Source organism: Salmo salar, chromosome ssa02 (assembly GCF_905237065.1).
Source record: "Salmo salar chromosome ssa02, Ssal_v3.1, whole genome shotgun sequence".
In the NCBI taxonomy this organism is placed as follows: Eukaryota; Metazoa; Chordata; class Actinopteri; order Salmoniformes; family Salmonidae; genus Salmo; species Salmo salar.
The window spans coordinates 23,251,813-23,271,149 of NC_059443.1; the positions used below are offsets into that span (position 1 = coordinate 23,251,813).

At 42.2% G+C, this 19,337-nt stretch overlaps 2 protein-coding genes and 1 long non-coding RNA gene across 5 annotated transcripts; 2 read left to right on the top strand and 1 right to left on the bottom strand.

Moving 5' to 3' along the window:
* Positions 1–2,853: 2,853 nt before the first annotated feature.
* Positions 2,854–5,838, bottom strand: LOC123728686 (carcinoembryonic antigen-related cell adhesion molecule 20-like). Of its 3 annotated transcripts, none has more exons than XM_045700656.1 (4): positions 5,565–5,838; positions 5,100–5,217; positions 3,718–3,761; positions 3,154–3,218 (listed from the first exon to the last, which is right to left on the bottom strand). In XM_045700656.1, exons 1-4 carry the CDS (start codon positions 5,803–5,805, stop codon positions 3,169–3,171), a joined length of 453 nt encoding a protein of 150 aa, XP_045556612.1. In that variant the 5' UTR covers positions 5,806–5,838; the 3' UTR covers positions 3,154–3,168. The 3 variants fall into 3 exon arrangements, with proteins under 3 accessions (XP_045556604.1, XP_045556612.1, XP_045556610.1); XM_045700654.1 differs by having other exon boundaries at positions 3,154–3,221; XM_045700648.1 differs by having other exon boundaries at positions 2,854–3,761.
* A 2,848-nt stretch (positions 5,839–8,686) lies between these two features.
* Positions 8,687–9,840, top strand: LOC123728693 (uncharacterized). The gene is made up of 3 exons (XR_006760313.1): positions 8,687–8,948; positions 9,408–9,516; positions 9,731–9,840. It is a non-coding gene; the product is annotated as an uncharacterized lncRNA (long non-coding RNA).
* Positions 9,841–10,053: 213 nt separating this feature from the next.
* Positions 10,054–11,549, top strand: LOC123728688 (vegetative cell wall protein gp1-like). Its single transcript, XM_045700662.1, has one exon. It carries the CDS (start codon positions 10,054–10,056, stop codon positions 11,194–11,196), a length of 1,143 nt encoding a protein of 380 aa, XP_045556618.1. The 3' UTR covers positions 11,197–11,549.
* Positions 11,550–19,337: the final 7,788 nt, after the last annotated feature.

Sequence of the window (19,337 nt, forward strand, 5' to 3'; positions counted from 1 at the left end):
CCGATATATCATAGTACTCTATTGTTTCCAGTACTTGTCTTATATTATCTCCAATGTATCGTCCATGTAAAAAACCTGTCTGATTAGGATGAATAATATCTGACAATACTTTTTTAATTGTAACTGCCAAGCATTTTGCTAGGAATTTTGCATCACAACACTGAAGTGTAAGAGGCCGCCACTATTTTAAATGGACTGGATCTTTATATACACCACTTGGGTCCTGTTTCAGTAATAATGATATCAGACCTTCTTGTTGCGTGTCTGATAATCTACCATTTATATAGGAGTGGTTAAAACATGCTAATAATGATCCTCTGAGAATATCAAAAAAAGTTTCTTATACTTCCACTGGTATGCCATCCAGCCCTGGAGTTTTCCCAGCCTTAATAAAGGCTTTAATTGCATCAAGAAGTTCCTCCTCTGTAATTTGGACTTCACATGAGTCTTTCTGTGCAGATGTTAATTTTACATTATTATTAGGGAAAAAATCCATACAATTAGCTTCAGTTAGTGGAGATGGAGGAGACTGAAACAAAAACATATTCTTAACCTGTTTGGGATAGGGGGCAGTATTTTCACGGCCGGATAAAAAACGTACCCGATTTAAACTGGTTACTACTCTTACCCAGAAACGAGAATATGCATATAATTAGTAGATTTGGATAGAAAACACTGAAGTTTCTAAAACTGTTTGAATGGTGTCTGTGAGTATAACAGAACTCATATGGCAGTCAAAACCCTGAGACAAATCCTAACAGGAAGTGGAAATCTGATTTGTGGAATCACTTTCAAGCCTTTGCCTATGAAACACATTGTGGGTTAGGATTCATTTAGCACTTCCTAAGGCTTCCACTAGATGTCAACAGTCTTTACAAAGTGGTTTGAGTCTTCTCCGGTAAAAACTGACCGAACGAGAGGCCTGGAAAGTTTGTCATAGAGGGAGGGCCATTACTACTATGACGCGCATGCCCGTGGGTACTCTTTCGTTCCGAAATGTTTTGTAAGACAATGCAATCGTCCGCCTTGAATATTATTGAAGTTCTGATTGAAAAAGGCCCTAAAGATGTATGTTATACAACGTTTGACATGTTTGAACGAACGTAAATACATTTTATTTGCACATTCGTGATGACAAGTCCCGCGCGCTTCCTACATTTTGAGTAGCCTTCGGAACGCGCTAACAAGAAGGAGCTATTGGGATATAAATTATTAACTTTTTCGAACAAAACTACATTTGTTGTGGACCTGGGACTCCTGGAAGTGCCTTCTGATGAAGATAATCAAATGTTAGTGAATATTTACAATAGTATATTTGATTTTAGATGAGTCCAAGATGGCGCTAACCTGTATCGCCTAGCCTATTTTTCGGAGCATAGCACCTCGTTTATTGCAACGTGTGATTTCCCAGTAAAGTTATTTTTAAATCTGGCAATGCGGTTGCATTCACGAGATGTTAATCTATAATTCTTTGAATGACAATATTATATTTTACCAATGTTTTCGAATAGTAATTTTGTAAATTGTAGCGCTGCTCACCGGAAGCATTTGAGGGAAAATATTTTCTGAACGTCACGCGCCGATGTAAAATGCTGTTTTTATATATAAATATGAACTTTATCAAACAAAAAATGCATGTATTGTGTAACATGATGTCCTAGGAGTGTCATCTGATGAAGATTGTCAAAGGTTAGTGCTGCATTTAGCTGTGTTTTGGGTATTTGTGATGCATGCTAGTTGCGTTGAAAATGGCAGTGTGATTATTTTTGGCAGGGTACTCTCCTAACATAATCTAATGTTTTGCTTTTGCTGTAAAGCCTTTTTGAAATCGGACAACGTGGTTCGATTCAGGAGAGGTGTATCTATAAAATGGTGTAAAATAGTCAAATGTTTGAGAAATTGAAGTTATAGCATTTATGAGGTATTTGTATTTCGCGCGACGCGATTCCACTGGCTGTTGACTAAGGTGGGACGCCCACGTTGCCCAGACAGGTTAAAGTTAGCGAGGGAAATATAAGTCTCCAACTTCAGCAATTTTTGCAATTTTTTCCAGTCATTGGCAGCAGAGAACTGGAAGGAAAGGCGGCCAAAGGAGGTGTTGGCATTGGGGATGACCAGTGAAATATACCTGCTGGAGCGCATGTTACGGGTGGGTGTTGTTATCGTGACCAGTGAGCTGAGATAAGGCGGAGCTTTACCTAGCAAAGACTTATAGATGACCTGGAGCCAGTGGGTCTGGCGACGAATATGTAGCGAGGGCCAGCCGACGAGAGCATACAGGTCGCAGTGGTGGGTGGTATATGGGGCTTTGGTGACAAAACGGATGGCACTGTGATAGACTGCATCCAGTTTGCTGAGTAGAGTGTTGGAGGCTATTTTCTAAATGACATCGCCAAAGTCGAGAATCGGTAGGATAGTCAGTTTTACGAGGGTATGTTTGGCGGCTTGAGTGAAGGAGGCTTTGTTGTGAAATAGGAAGCCGATTCTAGATTTAATTTTTGATTTCAGATGTTTAATATGAGTCTGGAAGGAGAGTTTACAGTCTAGCCAGACATCTAGGAATTTGTAGTTGTCCACATAATCTAAGTCAGAACCATCCAGAGTAGTGATGCTGGTCGGGCGGGCGGGTGCGGGCAGCGATCGGTTGGAGAGCATGCATTTAGTTTTACTTGCATTTAAGAGCATTTGGAGGCCACGGAAGGAGTGTTGTATGGCATTGAAGCTCGTTTGGAGGTTTGTTAACACAGTGTCCAAAGAAGGGCCAGATATATACAGAATGGTGTCGTCTGCTTAGAGGTGGATCAGGGAATCACCCGCAGCAAGAGCGACATCGTTGATATATACAGATAAAAGAGTCATTACATTATTCTCTTCAGTCTTACACAACGCTGATATTTACTATTCTGATCAGGATCTCTGATAGCCAGACAAGCTATAATACAGTACAGGTAGCTCAATGTGCAGCTCTTCTACTCAAAATGGCAGAATCAAAGGAATATAAGCAGGCCAGTCGCTTATCTGTGCACCTGCAGTATGTCAATATTGTCAATAATGGATGTAGTATACACTGATATTACATATTAGCCTGCATCCATTTCAGATAAACAAATGTACTATGGAAGCTAGGAAAACAGAAATACATGAAAGTTAAATGCATGACATGACAGTTCATAGTACCTGGTTTCCTCCTGGTCCCCGTCCATTAGCAGAGCTTTTACCTGCTGAGATGACACACAAACAGCAGTTAGAGATGGGACTGTAGTTTACAGTATATAGGCTTCACAATCCTGAAGCAGCGATCAACTTTGATTTGATACACACACCTTCATTGAAAGTATTGCCTTAGATTACAGGCATGAAGCTTCACATTAGTAGGTTATCGTTAGTTTATATTTTGTGTGTCTGTGTAGAAAGTTATGGTGAACAGGACCCGAGAAATTGCTTGCATACGTAGACAGAGGAGATTAAGTATTTAGAGAGCTGGGAACAGACCAACTGGGCACAGACGTCAATTCAACATATATTCCATGTTGGTTCAACGTAATTTAATTGAAATGATGTGGAAACAACGTTGTGTGTGTAGACATATGGAGATCCATTTACTACTAGTGGTAGTAGACAGAGCAGAAGTGGATGGAGATCAGAAGGTCATTAAGTGGGCATATACATTATTTACTAAATCAATGAATGTATGTGAGACACAGAGCTCATACTTACTGTTGCCAACACTCATTTCAATGGAGGATTCCTTCTTGAAGAAACTAATGTAAGTTAGGAAACAGTCAGTATTTTGGGGAAATTATTATTGTTATTTGCAGAGACACATTTAGGCCCAATTTAGATGAGACAAGTGCGTTATGAACTGCCAACAAATTCTGTACAATTATATTTGTTCATAACAACCACTGACAAACAGCCCTGCCAGCCAAATACAGGGAGGGTCAATATGATTATAAACTCATTTTACTGTTAACTACAGTATACTCTATATATCTCCTCTTCACGCGGCGGCACAATACTTTGGTTGTTATCCGTTTATAATGACTTATAGGAAATGGTCAACTGCCCTTCAATTGACATTTCCACAGCCTTCACACATTGTTTATTACTATTTATTTTGAAACCCTCTCTTATTATAACTCATGATTGCATATCTGATTCCAGAATTGTGTGTTTGGTTACTTGAAAAGCCATACCTTGGAGTTAAAACACAGAGACAACTTATGATAGGGCTCTATCACAGTAAATGGTCTCTAAACAAATGGTGACAACTTAGGAATTCATAATTGACTACCCAACTTTAGAAATCTCTCTCCATGGCCTCTAACCTTATAAGTTCCATGAGTTAAAGTTTGTTAGGAATCTTTTTTAGTTTCAGTTATTGGTCAGAGAGACACATAAACCTGAGGGTCAAAGGTCAGGGAGATATGTCACAAAGCTAATACTTTTTAAACTGAATACAGTTGTGATTTCCCTCTGTGGGTTGTGACTAGTAAACCATTAACCACATAGAAAATTGCAGTGTCATTTAGAACTGATTCTCTTTCAGATACTATTGGGCCTGTGTTGTTTTTCAATGCGCATGTATATTACTGTTATACTCTGTTTCAAAAATGTTCCTCACTATCCACCTCAGATTCGGCCCCTAGGTTAGTTACCAAATGCTTTATGCAATAGACCAACTGATTTACAGGTGGGTGATACTACAGAGAATTGAGCAACAAACAAACGAGACTTCATTGGTTTACTGTCCTGTATCTTAAAGAACTTTAAGTATTTGGTTGTCTGAAAAATCAGCATTGAGCTATGAAAGCTATTTCAAAGCTAACTCAATCAATTTAAGCCAAAGATGCCATACAGAGCAAGGATATGTGGGACAGATAGTAAGAATTCACAGACCCACAATTCAGGCTGTTGGTGTGGGAGACAGTAAGTGATATACTTCAGTGAAATGGATTCCACTATAAAACCTTTTCATGCAAAAAGTTGATATATAACGTCATTCTTTATTTATCACTAAATAAAATAATCTGATTTCAAACTGTCTCATTTCAGAATGAAAAGTGATCTTACAACAAAATGTTGTTTTTTTTACACACCCTTTTTTCTTCATGAAGTAGACTGCCACACCAACTGCCACTCCCACAACCAGCAATACTCCAATCACAATCCCAGCAATGGCACCAGCAGACAGACCTGGAGTTAGAGAGCCCTCCGCTGCAGAGACCAGAGAGACAGCCATACAGAGCTGAGAGAAAGGCTACACACAGTGAACAAGCAGTACTGCACATTACAGTGCATCTAGGTGACAATGACAACACAACAAACACAACTAAAGGCATGAAATGCTAAACTAATACAAATGAATCATCTTGCATCAAGTTTTCTAAATGGAACATTCTCACACAGCATATCAGCAGCAGATATCGAAATATATATCACTATGCAGGTTACATATTTACATACCTGTAGCCAAATAGCCAACTGTATGTGATGCAAGTTGGAGATCCATAATTATCTACTAACTATGTTCATATTGTCTTTAAAACTTCTACTAACTTTACCTTTTACTGACAGTTTATGGACCACAGATGTTTTAATTGCAATGACATCAATTGTTGCTGTACAGGTGTAATTCCCACTGTCAGAGTATTCACTCTTCTCTTTAGTGAACTCAGGTGAATGTCCTGGTATCTCTGTCTCATTGTGCATCCAGGTGTAACTAGCAGGGGGGTTGGAGTCAGCAGAGCAGGTCAATGTAAACTTCTGTCCTACTTCTATTTCAGTTGGACCCTTGATTTCCATACCATCAGGTCCATCTGTAAAACAGATAGCACCAGTTCCAATGAGAGGTAGCCATGTGTTTGTTAGTTGGTAATCAGTTTGAAGTTACACACTCAAACTGTTATATAAACTCAGCAAAAAAATAAATGTCCCTTTTTCAGGACCCTGTCTTTCAAAGATAACATCACAGATCTTCATTGTAAAGGGTTTAAACACTGTTTCCCATGATTGTTCAATGACCCATAAACAATTAATGAACATGCACCTGTGGAACGGTCGTTAAGACACTAACAGCTTACAGACGGTAGTCAATTAAGTTCACAGTTATGAAAACTTAGGACACTAAAGAGGTTCATCTGTCTTAGGCTCATCTGTGTGAACGTGCCTTAGGCATTCTGCAAGGAGGCATGAGGACTGCAGATGTGGCCAGGACAATAAGTTGCAATGTCCGTTCTGTGAGACGCCTAAGACAGCTCTACAGGCAGGACGGACAGCTGATCATCCTCACAGTGGCAGACCATGTGTAACAACACCTGCACAGGATCGCTACATCCGAACATCACACTTGCGGGACAGGTAAAAGATGGCAAAAACAACTGCCCGAGATACACCAGGAACGGACAATCCCTCCATCAGTGCTCAGACTGTCCGCAATAGGCTTAGAGAGGCTGGACTGAGGGCTTGTAGACCTGTTGTAAGGCAAGTCCTCACCAGACATCACCGGCAACAATGTCTCCTATGGGCACATCCCCACCGTCGCTGGACCAGACAGGACTGGCAAAAAGTGCTCTTCACTGACGAGTCGCGGCTTTGTCTCACCAGGGGTGATGGTCAGATTCACGTTAATTGTCGAAGGAATGAGCGTTAAACCGAGGCCTGTACTCTGGAGCGGGATCGATTTGGAGGTGGAGGGTCCGTCATGGTCTGGGGCGGTGTGTCACAGCATCATCGGACTGAGCTTGATAGCAGGCAATCTCAACGCTGTGCTTTACAGGGAATACATCCTCCTCCCTCATGTGGTACCCATCCTGCAGGCTCATCCTGACATGACCCTCCAGCATGACAATGCCAACAGCCATACTGCTCGTTCTGTGCGTGATTTCCTGCAAGACAGGAATGTCAGTGGCTAAGGTGAATGTAAACTTCCAACTTCAACAGTATATAATCTCAAATGATTTTAAATTGTGCTTCATTTAAAAAGTCCACTATCTTTATCAGTCAAAGCCTGCAAAGCAATAGAGGGCAACATTGTTAAAAGGCTCAGTGAAGAAGAAAAAAACACACAGCTTCCTTATTAGTGTTAGTGGAAGTGGGGTTTGTGCTACAAATAGGGAAGTTTGGTCATTTGTTCCTGTGCAGTGATGTAACTCATGAATACATGTAATATTTTTCCTCATATCTTCCTGTCTTGTCTTCTACACTTATTTGTGGAGAATGACCTTCAGTCAATCACCGACATTTAAAACATCAGAAGAGACGGAAGACGCTGCAGTAATTTCTCTCACCATTGCAATACTCAATGGAGAGACTTAAAGGGGCAATCAGCATTTGAAACAATATCAAAGCGTAATCTATGCCCTAAAAAGCTGAGGGATGTGGGTGGAAAAATCAACCAGTCTCAAATTCATGAATGGATGCAAGGTCTGACCATCCATGATGTCAAAAGTATAGTGTTAAGCAAGTTTTGAGGCTATATAGTGTTTGTTTACATTTACTTTGTTTATAAACATTGGAGTAAAGCAAGCTTTTGGGTTCTGATGGGGGATGACAGTTGAACTAATCTCATGAGGCATTTCTAAGTTATATTCTTCAAGAATCACTAGTTACATATAATTCATATATAAGTCCAGAAATGGATGTTGAAACTATAGTTTGCCTCTTTTAAGCTGGGCAATTTATCTAAAGAAAGAGAAAGCAGAGAAAAGTGCAATGGACATAAATAAATTGTTCAGCTTTCGATCACTTTTAGAGAGTTACCTTTATTTGAAAATGTAAACATTTTCAATATTCTTACATTTTCACAAATGTACCATATGGCATTGATATCTCTTCAACTTTGTATGACACCTGATATTTTTGTACAGTACCAGTCAAAAGTTTGGACACACGTACTCATTCCAGGGGTTCTCTTTATTTTTACTATTTTCTACATTTTAGAATAATAGTGAAGACATCGAAACTATGAAATAACACATATGGAATCATGTAGTAACCAAAAAAGTGTTTAACAAACCAAAATGTATTTTATATTTGAGATTCTCAAAGTAGCCATCCTTTACCTTGATGACAGCTTTGCACACTCTTGGCATTCTCTCAACCAGCATCACCTGGAATACTTTTCCAACAGTCTTGAAGGAGTTCCCACATATGCTGAGCACTTGTTGGCTTCTTTTCCTTCAATCTGCAGTCCAATTCTACAATGTAGAAAATAGTACAAATTAAGAACAACCCTTGAATGAGTAGATGTGTCCAAAGTTTTGACTAGTACTGTATAACATGTCACAGTCAACAGAATATATTAATTAATGGAACCATTATAGCATAGAAATTGAAGGGAGAAATCTGTCAGGAGGCAATGGCCGTCGTCAATTAAGAATAAATAGAACAATATTTACTCCTGATGGTGGTGTTTAGTTATAGGATATGTAGTCCCTCCAACGGAGGAAGTATCTGAAACTAACGTTTTTTCTATCTAAAGGTACAATCTTCTATTTCAACAGTCTGAACCTGACACTGTTTGGTGGGTCTGGGGAAGTAATCACTCTCAAATTCAGGATTTGAAAGTTGTGTATAACAATGATGGATTATCAAATTGTTTGCTTTAATTAACACCTCAACACCAAAGTCCAGTATTGTTAAATATTTAATCAGCATAGTGTTATACCAGTAGAGGGCAACACTGTATGACAGGGAAAATCCCACACAACTTCCTTGTTGAAGTGTCATAGGAGTTTAGTAGTTTGTTCACTTGTTCTGCAGTCTCACTTGTGAATACAATTTATCAAAATTGTATTTAATATTTTAATCACAAAGCACAGAGTCTGGGATGACTGAATACCCTTATTAATTGTTTGGACATATTCAATCGGAATCAACAACACTTGTTACATCTGGCGATATGGAAGCAGCTACAGTAGTTTCTCTCACCATGGCAGTACTTTTAGGTAAGACTTTACGTTGCATTCTCAACAGACACAGACACACTGAGGTCAAACAGAGATGTTAATTGCAGAGTGGCGAGAGGTGCAAGAGAAGTGTTTAGCTTTCTGTTATTATTTTACCTTCATAGTTATTTTTCTTCTCCCTAGTGTGCAAATAAATGTTAGATCAACCTTTCTTGTATGTTCTTCTTTGGTAACACTGTACATTAAGTTGCCCCTAATACTATGTAACTACACACATTGGAACAAGGACTGTGTAATTACAAATCCACTTGCTCAAGGTTTTTCCACATGTTTAAGGACTTATGATATATTATGTTTTGTAATTACATGTTTGAAAGTCATCTGTGAATAACCACGTTAATAATTCCAACCAAAATGTGACATTGTTACATATAACTACCATAGACATTAAAACCAGTAGATAGTGATAGCACTGACATCATCCACGTATTCCTATAGAAAATTCCTGATGGTGCATGAAGCCGGAAGTACTTGATTTTGAAGCATGCCATGTTGCTGAATGATCATGGTGATAGTGCTTCTACGCCTGCTGTCACGCCCTGACCAGGTGAACTCTTCTATTTTGGTCAGGGTGTGGCATTTCTATAGTTTATTTTCTATGTTTTTGGTATAGCCTTGCTTTGGGGCGTATTTCTATGTTGGGTTCTGTCGATTCCCAATCAGAGACAGCTGTCGCTAGTTGCCTCTGATTGGGGAATCATATTTAAGTTCCTTTTCCCCCCACGATGTTTGTGGGTTGTTGTCTCTTTTTGTTGGAGCAGTCCTGCACGACGATCGTTACAGAACAACCCACCCTACCAGGACCAAGCAGCGGGAGGAAAAGGAACGCGAGAGATGGGCTCGCGAGGGAAAGGAGTTCTGGACCTGGGAGGAGATCATGTCGGGGAAAGGACCCTGGCGGAAGGATTCCCAGGTCGAGGAGGTGATGCCAGCCGGTGGAAGGAGTCGCAGGCGGCGGTCGAGGAGGCCCGGAAGACACCCCCAAGAAATTTTTTTCGGGGGGCTAATGGGGTGGTCCGGAAGGGCAGAGGAAGAGCCCAGACCACTGCTCTCGTGGGGGATAACGGCGAAGGAGGAGGCAGAGATGTGGCAGGTCCTGGAGGACCTGCGTAGGGACAGCGTGGAGGAAGAGGTGCGCACGGTATCGCCAGTGCGCTTGCACAGCCCAGTGCGCTCTGTGCCAGCGCCCCACATTTGCCGGGCTAGGGGGAGTGTTCAGCGAGGACGTGTTGTGCCGGCTCAGCGCTCCTGGCCTCCGGTGCCCCTTCTCGGTCCGATGTATCCTGCGCCGAGGACGCGCACTGTGCCAGCGCGCCACACTTGCCAGGCTAAGGTGGGTGTTGAGCCCGAACGGGTGATGTCAGCTGTGCACTTCAGACCTCCAGTGCGCCTCCTCGGTCCAGGATATCCGGCGCCGCTTATGCGCACTGTGTCGCCGGTGTGCGGTCACAGTCCAGTCCGGCCCGTCCCTGCTCCCCGCACCAGGTTAGTGGTGCGTGTCCCCAGTCCTGTCCGGCCCATCCCTGCTCCCCGCACCAGGTTAGTGGTGCGTGTCCCCAGTCCTGTCCGGCCCGTCCCTGCTCCCCGCACCAGGTTAGTGGTGCGTGTCCACAGTCCTGTCCGGCCCATCCCGGCTCCCCGCACCAAGCCGGTGGTGCGTGGCCCCAGTCCAGTCCGGCCCGTCCCTGCTCCCCGCACCAAGCCAGTGGTGTGTGTCCCCAGTCCAGTCCGGCCCGTCCCTGCTCCCCGCACCAGGTTAGTGGTGCGTGTCCCCAGTCCTGTCCGGCCCGTCCCTACTCCCCGCACCAGGTTAGTGGTGCGTGTCCACAGTCCTGTCCGGCCCATCCCGGCTCCCCGCACCAAGCCGGTGGTGCGTGTCCCCAGTCCAGTCCGGCCCGTCCCTGCTCCCCGCACCAGGTTGGTGGTGCGTGTCCCCAGGCCAGTCCGGCCCGTCCCTGCTCCCCGCACCAGGTTGGTGGTGCGTGTCCCCGGTCCTGTCCGGCCCGTCCCTGTTCCCCGCACCAGGCCCACGGCACGGCCTGTGTCCGGTCCACCGGTGACCAGTCCTGTTCCGGTCGGCGGCTCCGCTCCGGAGCCTGAGCATGCCGCTCCACCGTGGTCCAGTCCGGGCCAGAGGGGTAGGGCTAGGGTGGAGGCAGGGGGAGAAACACGCCCGGGGCCAGAGCCTCCACCGAGGGTGAGGCGCCCACCCGGGTCCCCCCCCTAATAGACTTTAGGTTGGTGCGCCGGGAGTACGCACCGTTGGAGGGGGGGGTACTGTCACGCCCTGACCAGGTGAACTCTTCTATTTTGGTCAGGGTGTGGCATTTCTATAGTTTATTTTCTATGTTTTTGGTATAGCCTTGCTTTGGGGCGTATTTCTATGTTGGGTTCTGTCGATTCCCAATCAGAGACAGCTGTCGCTAGTTGCCTCTGATTGGGGAATCATATTTAAGTTCCTTTTCCCCCCACGATGTTTGTGGGTTGTTGTCTCTTTTTGTTGGAGCAGTAGCGATACGTTTATTCTCTGTTTTCACCGTGTTATTTCAGTCTGTAATAAATAACATGTGTTCGCTCCCAGCTGCGCCTTGGTCCACTTCTTCCTTCCTGCACGACGATCGTTACACCTGCATTGCTTGCTGTTTGGGGTTTTAGGCTGGGTTTCTGTACAGCACTTTGAGATATCAGCTGATGTAAGAAGGGCTATGTAAATAAAATTGATTTGAATTGATTTGATAGTGTCCATAACTGGCAAAGGATTATGGTCGATGTAGTCATTTTCATCCTGCCTGAGACAGTCAACCTCAATGTCTATGGTGCCTCCTCATGGCCTGCTGGCCCTTAAATGGTGTTTGTCAGCAAGTTTGATGACAAATGTAGTAGTTGGAATGGATCACTATTTAATTCAATTTCTCAATGTGTAGCCAACTTTTAAATAATTCACAGTGGGAAACGAACCTGATCATAATAAACTCATTTTAAACGAATAAACGAACTAACATATTTTGGGGGTTTGGCTTTCTGGCGATCAAATTTACATAGGCTTTCTAGGGAAGACCTTATGGCACCGCTAGGTTGCTACTTTGTAGCCGACCAGTAGAGCTCTTGACTTCACACCACACCGGACACTGAGGCCTGGTAACTATACAGGGCCAGTATAAACAAAAATCCAGGTAGTCCCAGGGTTGATATGGTCTTAAAGACTAGGACCTGGTAACAAGACTTGTAACAAGACATCTCGAAAATCGTCTTCTCACAAAAATGTATTTAGCGTCCGAATGTGTTGCCCTAAAAACAATTATAGAAAGGGGAGATTCTCATGACAAGATGTTGTTCTTCGCTTTGCTCTATGAGCACCCACAAATGAAGGCTCGTCTGGAGTCGGTACCGTCGATTTGCCAAAATGCTGTTTGTAGCATCTGAACCTTTTGAGCTACAAACGAAGGTGACCCGACTGTGGAAAGGGGAGGTTCTCATGAAGAAGATGGTGTTCTCCATTTTGCTCTACGACCCTCACAAGTGTCACAGGACTCATCTGAAGGTAACTGGTACTTGTTTTAAAAAAATTATGGAAGTATGAAGGTACAGTAGTTTTGTGTCTACCCAAAAAGGGGTTAAATATGTGTCAAAAACAAAACAAAAATATTTCCTGAAATGACATCAATGCATTATGTGCCAGCTTAGAATTGAGACCTTTTCAGAGTGATGATCCAAGGAAAGAGAACAAGGTGCTCAAACGTACTGTAGACTATATTCATGGCAAGGTGGAGGTGGTGCAAAGGGAGAACCTTGCTTGATGTACAGTGTCGTTCTATGCGGGACAATCTCATATTTTCAGGAATACTGGAGAATGATAACAGCAGAAGCTGTGAGGACACTGTCCGAGACTTTATGTCAACTCAACTGAATCTGCCCACAGATGTCGTGCGTAATGTCACTTTCTCCAGAGTCAATAGAATGGGTAAGTCCTCTGGGAATAGGCCACGGGCTATTATTGCATGTTTAGAACATTTTAAGCAAAAGGAAATGGTGAAGAGCGGAGGCAGATAACGCAGAAACACTGATTTTGAAATGAATGATCACTTCCCCACAGAGATCAATGAAAGGAGAAAAAAACTGTATCCCATCATGAAAAGAAAGCGTTGCCTGAATAAACAAGTCTCCTTGGTGGTGAATTAACTTTACATCAAGGCGCAACTGTATCGGGACTCTAGAGTAACTCCCTGGCTATTTTAATCCAATATTCAAATCTGAGTTTGTGTGTTGTAGTGTATCATGACAACTTCAACTATAACAAATACTTGTTCTATTTATCTTAACTTGACAAGGAAGGGGCTGCATATAACTCAGGTTAATGTACAGGGGAAAGAAAAAGTATGTTAACCCTTTGGAATTACCTGGATTTCTGCATAAATTGGTCATAAAATGTGATCTGATCTTCATTTAAGTCACAACAATAGACAAACACAGTCTGCTTCAACTAATAACACACTAACTATGATACGTTTTCATGTCTTTATTGAACACACCATGTAAACATTCACAGTGCAGGGTGGAAAAAGTATGTGAACCCCTAGATTTAGTAACTGGTTGACCTTCATTTGACAGCAATAACCTCAACCAAATGTTTTCTGTAGTTGCGGATCAGACCTGCACAACGGTCAGGAGGAATTTTGGACCATTCCTCTTTACAAAACTGTTTCAGTTCAGCAATATTCTTGGGATGTCTGTTGTGAACCGCTCTCTTGAGGTCATGTCACAGCATCTCAAATCGGGTTGAGGTCAGGACTCTGACTGGGCCACTCTAGAAGGTGTATTTTCTTCTGTTGAAGCCATTCTGTTGTTGATTTACTTCTGTGTTTTGGGTTGTTGTTCACCCAACTTCTGTTGAGCTTCAATTGGCGTACATTCAATAGCCATACATTCTCCTGCAAAATGTCTTGATAAACTTGCTAATTAATTTTTCTGTCGATGATAGCAAACTGTCCAGGTCCTGAGGCAGCCAAGCAGCCCCAAACCATGGTGCTCCCTCCACCATACTTTACAGTGGGGATGAGGTTTTGATGTTGGTGTGCTGTGCCTTTTTTTCCACACATAGTGTTGTGTGTTCCTTCCAAAAAATATTTTGCTAGTAGAGCTGTGGAACATCCAAGTCCCTTGTTGTGAACTTCATACATGTAGCAATGTTTTTTTTTGACAGCAGTGGCTTCTTCATGTGGTGTCCTCCCATGAACACCATTCTTGTTTAGTGTTTTACATATTGTAAACTCGTTAACAGAGATTTTAGCATGTTCCAGAGATTTATGTAAGTCTAGCTGACACTCTAGGATTCTTCTTAACCTCATTGAGCATTCTGCTCTGTGCTCTTGCAGTAATCTTTGCAGGACAGCCAATCTAACAACAGTGTTGAACTTTTTACATTTATAGACAACTTGTCTTATCGTGGACTGATGAACATCCAGGCTTTCAGAGATACTTTTGTAACCTTTCCAGCTTTACGCAAGTCAACAATTCTTAATCTTAGGTCTTCTGAGATCTCTTTAGTTTGAGGCATGGTTCACATTAGGCAATGCTTCTTATGAATAGTGTTGGTTCCATTTTTCTGAGTCTTAGAAAAGACTGTGGAACAATTCTAAACCTTATAATGAATATATATTGTTAATCTGTAGTCTAGGACCCTAGAAATGTGGAGGAGGGGGGGTCCCATAGCCCCTCCCCTTCTATTAATACAACATAAGCATTATCAATTATTATAATACATCAAACATTTGGTGCAGCCCCTATCATGAACCCATCATTCCCCCCTTTGAGACTCACCCAGAGTCTCACACCATCAATCATAACATTCTCCTCTGAAATCAAACAGATTTGGCAATCCCTCGGATCAATTTGATCCCAGGGATGGCCTGCTAAAGGGAGAAACAACTCCTGAGGTTCCTGGAATTCTGGTGGGGGTGGGGTGAGTCTGTCTATACTCCCATTCCTCCTCCTTTCTTCTACCACATGAAGTAAGTTTGCTCCCTTCTTGTGACCACCTCAAATCCCCAAATGTTCAACAGTCTTTTGAGCCAAGCACTTTATTATACAGAAAGCAACAGCAAAGCACAATAGTCCTACCAGAAGTGGAACAATCATGGCAGCCAGGAATATCATTACCTTTCCCATCACGTGAAAATACACCCTTAAACCAGTGTCCAATTTGGTCAAAGATGGTGTTGTCAGCTTTTCCCAGAGTACAACCTAATTTAGCCAGGTCATTAATAATAGCTGTCATGTTGTCAGAGGAGTCAGGAAGCAACATGACACAGTATTCCTCATCGTCTATTCCAAAGACCTGTAGGCCCCTCTGTCTTTAGCCAATATGTGCCATTTTGTCTCTGGTCACTACTGCCTACCAATTCTGCACATTTAGTGACAACTGAGTAAAACCCTGTACTATCAAATTAGTAAGGGCCTGCATGGAGTATGTCAAATTGTTAATCCCCTTTCCCTTTACTACAACTCCTGGACCTGGAAAGATTACTAGGGCTGCCATCTCTACCTGAGACAGCACATGTCCATAAGCCTCATTATTTTGAGCCTATGCTCTTTTAGCTCTGCCATTCGATCTGAAACTAATTTGCAAAGAACTGTTCAGCAGCTCAGAAGCAGGTAATGTTGCTGCTGCCAGTTCAGTTTTCCCTAGATAACAACACCCTTTCCATCCCATGGGGAGGAAAATGTAGCCATTACCCCCACAGATCCAGAGATGATCCGGAGGTGTCCCCATGCCTTTGCGTATGTTTGCCATATTTACCCTAGTTATCAATTGTTGCCCATCCAGTACATCAAAACTACTGGTATCCGTTTTTAGGCCTGTGTGGTGGTGTTTCCTAAATCCACATTCCCTGAGTTGCAGATACAAACAGGGGGAGTTATTGTGGGTTTTTAATCCTGTCAACACATCATCTACTACCCGTCAGATACTCCCTCCATTGTACTTTTGGAGGTCCTATGCATTTAATCAGCTGGGAAATGTTACCTGGTTGTACGCTAGGAACCTTCGTCCACCTTGGCCATTTAGTCTCAATGGATCCACCCTCAAATTCTTTAGCTGCATCTGGACTATTACCTGTTGTCCTATTGTATAATCCACCTTCCCATGCTGCTTCCTTCCCTCTAGTGACCAACATCAGGATGCAGTATGTCACTGCCTTCATCCATTTATTATTCTCCACATCCCCATGCACAAAGGGAACGAGTAGGATTTGGAGAGCAACAGATGTGTGTTTCCATGGTTGTGATTTTCTTGTTTCACAACCATAGTGTGTGTGTATGATGGTGTCCTCGACATCTGATGACTCTTCAGGTTCTGTGGCTGAACCTTCTGTTGGTTTTTCTGGCCTTTGGTCTCAGCCCTCTGGCAGTGGTCTCCCCCTTTTCTCCTCTGGCCCCTCCTCATCGGTGGGTCTCAGCCTCTTTCCTTCTCTTTGTCCTCTAAGCAGGATGGTTGCCAACCTGGGAGAAGCCTGGAATGGGAGAGATGGTGCCATCTGGAACTCTGGGATTGGTTTTGCTGCTTTCCTAGTGTGAGAGTGGAGAAAACTTACAACAGAAGTTAGTTCCTTCATGTACTCAAAATGGTCACACTATGTCTTAGTTATGTCTATCTGTCGGTCAGTCATAGGTCTCACCCCTGGGGTGTTCATTGGTCGTCTTGTTAACATCTCATAAGGTGTACACCCAATACTTTTGTTAAGGCTGCTGCTCATTTTCATGAGGACAAGGGCAAGCATTCCACCCAGCTCATTTTTGTGGAATGGCAGGCTTTTACAATCCCCCTTTGATCATTTAATTAGCCCTCTCTGTAACTCCCGTTACTCATTTTCTATGAGACATTTTCTATGAGATGGGTCCCATTGTCTGCAGACAAACCTCAGGCACTCCAAACCGGAGTATAATTTCCCTAACTAGCAATTTTGCAACTGTTCGCGCATAACAGTTGGTTGTGGGATGGTTCCACCCACCTGGTAAACCTGTCAATTATCACCAGGCAGTATCTTTTTCTTTCTTTTCGCTCTACCATGTCTATGAAATCCATAGCTAGGTGGACAAAAGGTCCTTTTGGAGTGGGGAACTTCTCTGCTTTCAGTGGAGTTCCCTTATCTATGTTATATAACAAACATGTCACGCAACAATAATTTAACTGTTTTTTAAATTGTAAAAATTTTTACATGCTCAATCAAATTTTGGCAAAACCATTGGGACGAAATCTTCTCCTCCTAATTCTTCTCCTCCTCCTCCTAAATCCCCCCTTTGACGAATGGCTCAATCCATGAGCCAATCGGCAAATATTAAAGATCATGGTTGATGGTAAACAGGGCATGCCAGACAAAGATGTAGCCATAAGCCAGACCTAGGACAGAGAGCACACCCTCTCTCCCTCTACACTTGGTGATTGAGAATATCAGCCTGCTGCTTTTTCTCGAGATCAGTAGTTTCAGTTGACACAAACGACAAAAAATAAAATGCATGTGTGTGACAATGGGAAACAGTCATCTTGGCCGCCTCATCCGCTATGCTGTTACCAATTCAAGCACAATCACACCAACCTGTGTGTGCCTCAACCTTAACAATACCCAATGTGTTAGGTTTTCGCATAGCTTCAAACAACTGTTCAACATAAGGTATGTTTTTAATAGGTGTGCCTATGGTATTAGCCTTCCAAATCCCACTAGCATATGCTGCATCTGAGTAGAAAGTAAGGGCCTTCCCTTCCCCCAATTCACAAGCTGTGGTCAGAGCTAATAAATCTGTCTGTTACGCTGATAAATGGTCTGGTAGGTGGACCTCAATATCACCTGCCACATCTACTACAGAAATCCTACATGTTTCTTCCCTGTGCTTTGATCTATATAAGCAGAACCATCAACGAACAGCACCATGTCAGAGTTGACTTTATCGAAACAAATGAACATTTATTGGGGAACTGGGATTCCTGGGAGTGCATTCTGATGAAGATCATCAAAGGTAAGTGAATATTTATAATGTTATTTCTGAGTTTTGTTGACACCACAAAATGGCGGGTTTGGTTTCTTGTCTGAGCGTCGAACTCAGATTATTGTAAAGTGTGCTTTCACTGAAAGTTTTTTTGAAATCTGACACAGCGGTTGCATTAAGGAGAGGTATCTATAATTCTTTGAATAACAGTTTAATATTTTATCAATGTTTATGATGAGTATTTCTGTAAATTGATGTGCTCATTCACCGGAAGTTTTGGGATTCAAAACATTTCTGAACATTACACGCCAATGTAAAATGGGTTTTGGATATAAATATGAACTTTATCGAGCACCACATACATGTATTGTGTAACATGAAGTCCTATCAGTGCCATCTGATGAAGATCATCAAAGGTTAGTGATTCTTTTTAGCTGTATTTCTGGTTTTTGTGACGCCTCTCCTTGCTTGGAAAATGGCTTTGTGGTTATTTTTGTCTATGTACTCTCCTAACATAATCTAATGTTTTGCTTTCGCTGTAAAGCCTTTTTGAAATCGGACAATGTGGTTACATCAAGGAGAAGTGTAGCTTTAAAATGGTGTAAAATAGTTGTATGTTTGAGAAAGTTGAATTATGACATTTTGTTGTTTTTGAATTTGCCGCCCTGATATTTCAGCAACCTTATCCTCTGCAACTGATGTAACTCTGGGTCTTCCTTTCCTGTGGCGGTCATCATGAGAGCTAGATTCATCATAGCGCTTGATGGTTTTTGCGACTGCACTTGAAGAAACTTTCAACGTTTTTGAAATGTTCCCCATTGACTGAACTTCATGTCTTAAAGTAATGATGGACTGTCATTTCTCTTTGCTTATTTGAGCTGTTCTTACCATAATATGGACCTGGTATTTTACCAAATAGGGCTATCTTCTGTATACCAACCCTACCTTGTTACAACACAACTGATTGACTCAAATGTATTAAGAATCAAAGAAATTACACAAATTAACTTTTAGCAAGGCACAGCTGTTAATTGAAATGCATTCCAGGTGACTACCTCATGAAGGTGGTTGAGAGAATGCCAAGAGTGTGCAAAGTTGTTGTGAAGGCAAAGGGTGACTACTTTGAAGAATCTAAAATATATTTTGATTTGTTTAACCCTTTCTTGGTTACTACAGGATTCCATATGTGTTATTTCATAGTTTTGATGTCTTCACTATTATTCTATAATGTATAAAATAGTAAAATAAAGAAAAATCTTGAATGAGTAGGTGTGTCCAAACTTTTGACTGGTACTGTATATGCTGCCCTATCGTAGCATGAAAAGCTAAAAAAAAAAGAACGCCTGTCGATCTTGTCGTTTATAGTTACAGCAGACAAAGACTTGTACA

Coding starts and splice junctions, on each gene's coding strand:
- LOC123728686 (XM_045700648.1), bottom strand. CDS start 5,805: ATGGAAATCAAGGGTCCAACTGAAATAGAAGTAGGACAGAAGTTTACA. Junction 5,218..5,564: donor CCATAAACTGTCAGTAAAAG/GTAAAGTTAGTA, acceptor TGGTCTCTGCAG/CGGAGGGCTCTCTAACTCCA. Junction 3,762..5,099: donor TACTTCATGAAGAAAAAAGG/GTGTGTAAAAAA, acceptor AACTTACATTAG/TTTCTTCAAGAAGGAATCCT.
- LOC123728688 (XM_045700662.1), top strand. CDS start 10,054: ATGTGGCAGGTCCTGGAGGACCTGCGTAGGGACAGCGTGGAGGAAGAG.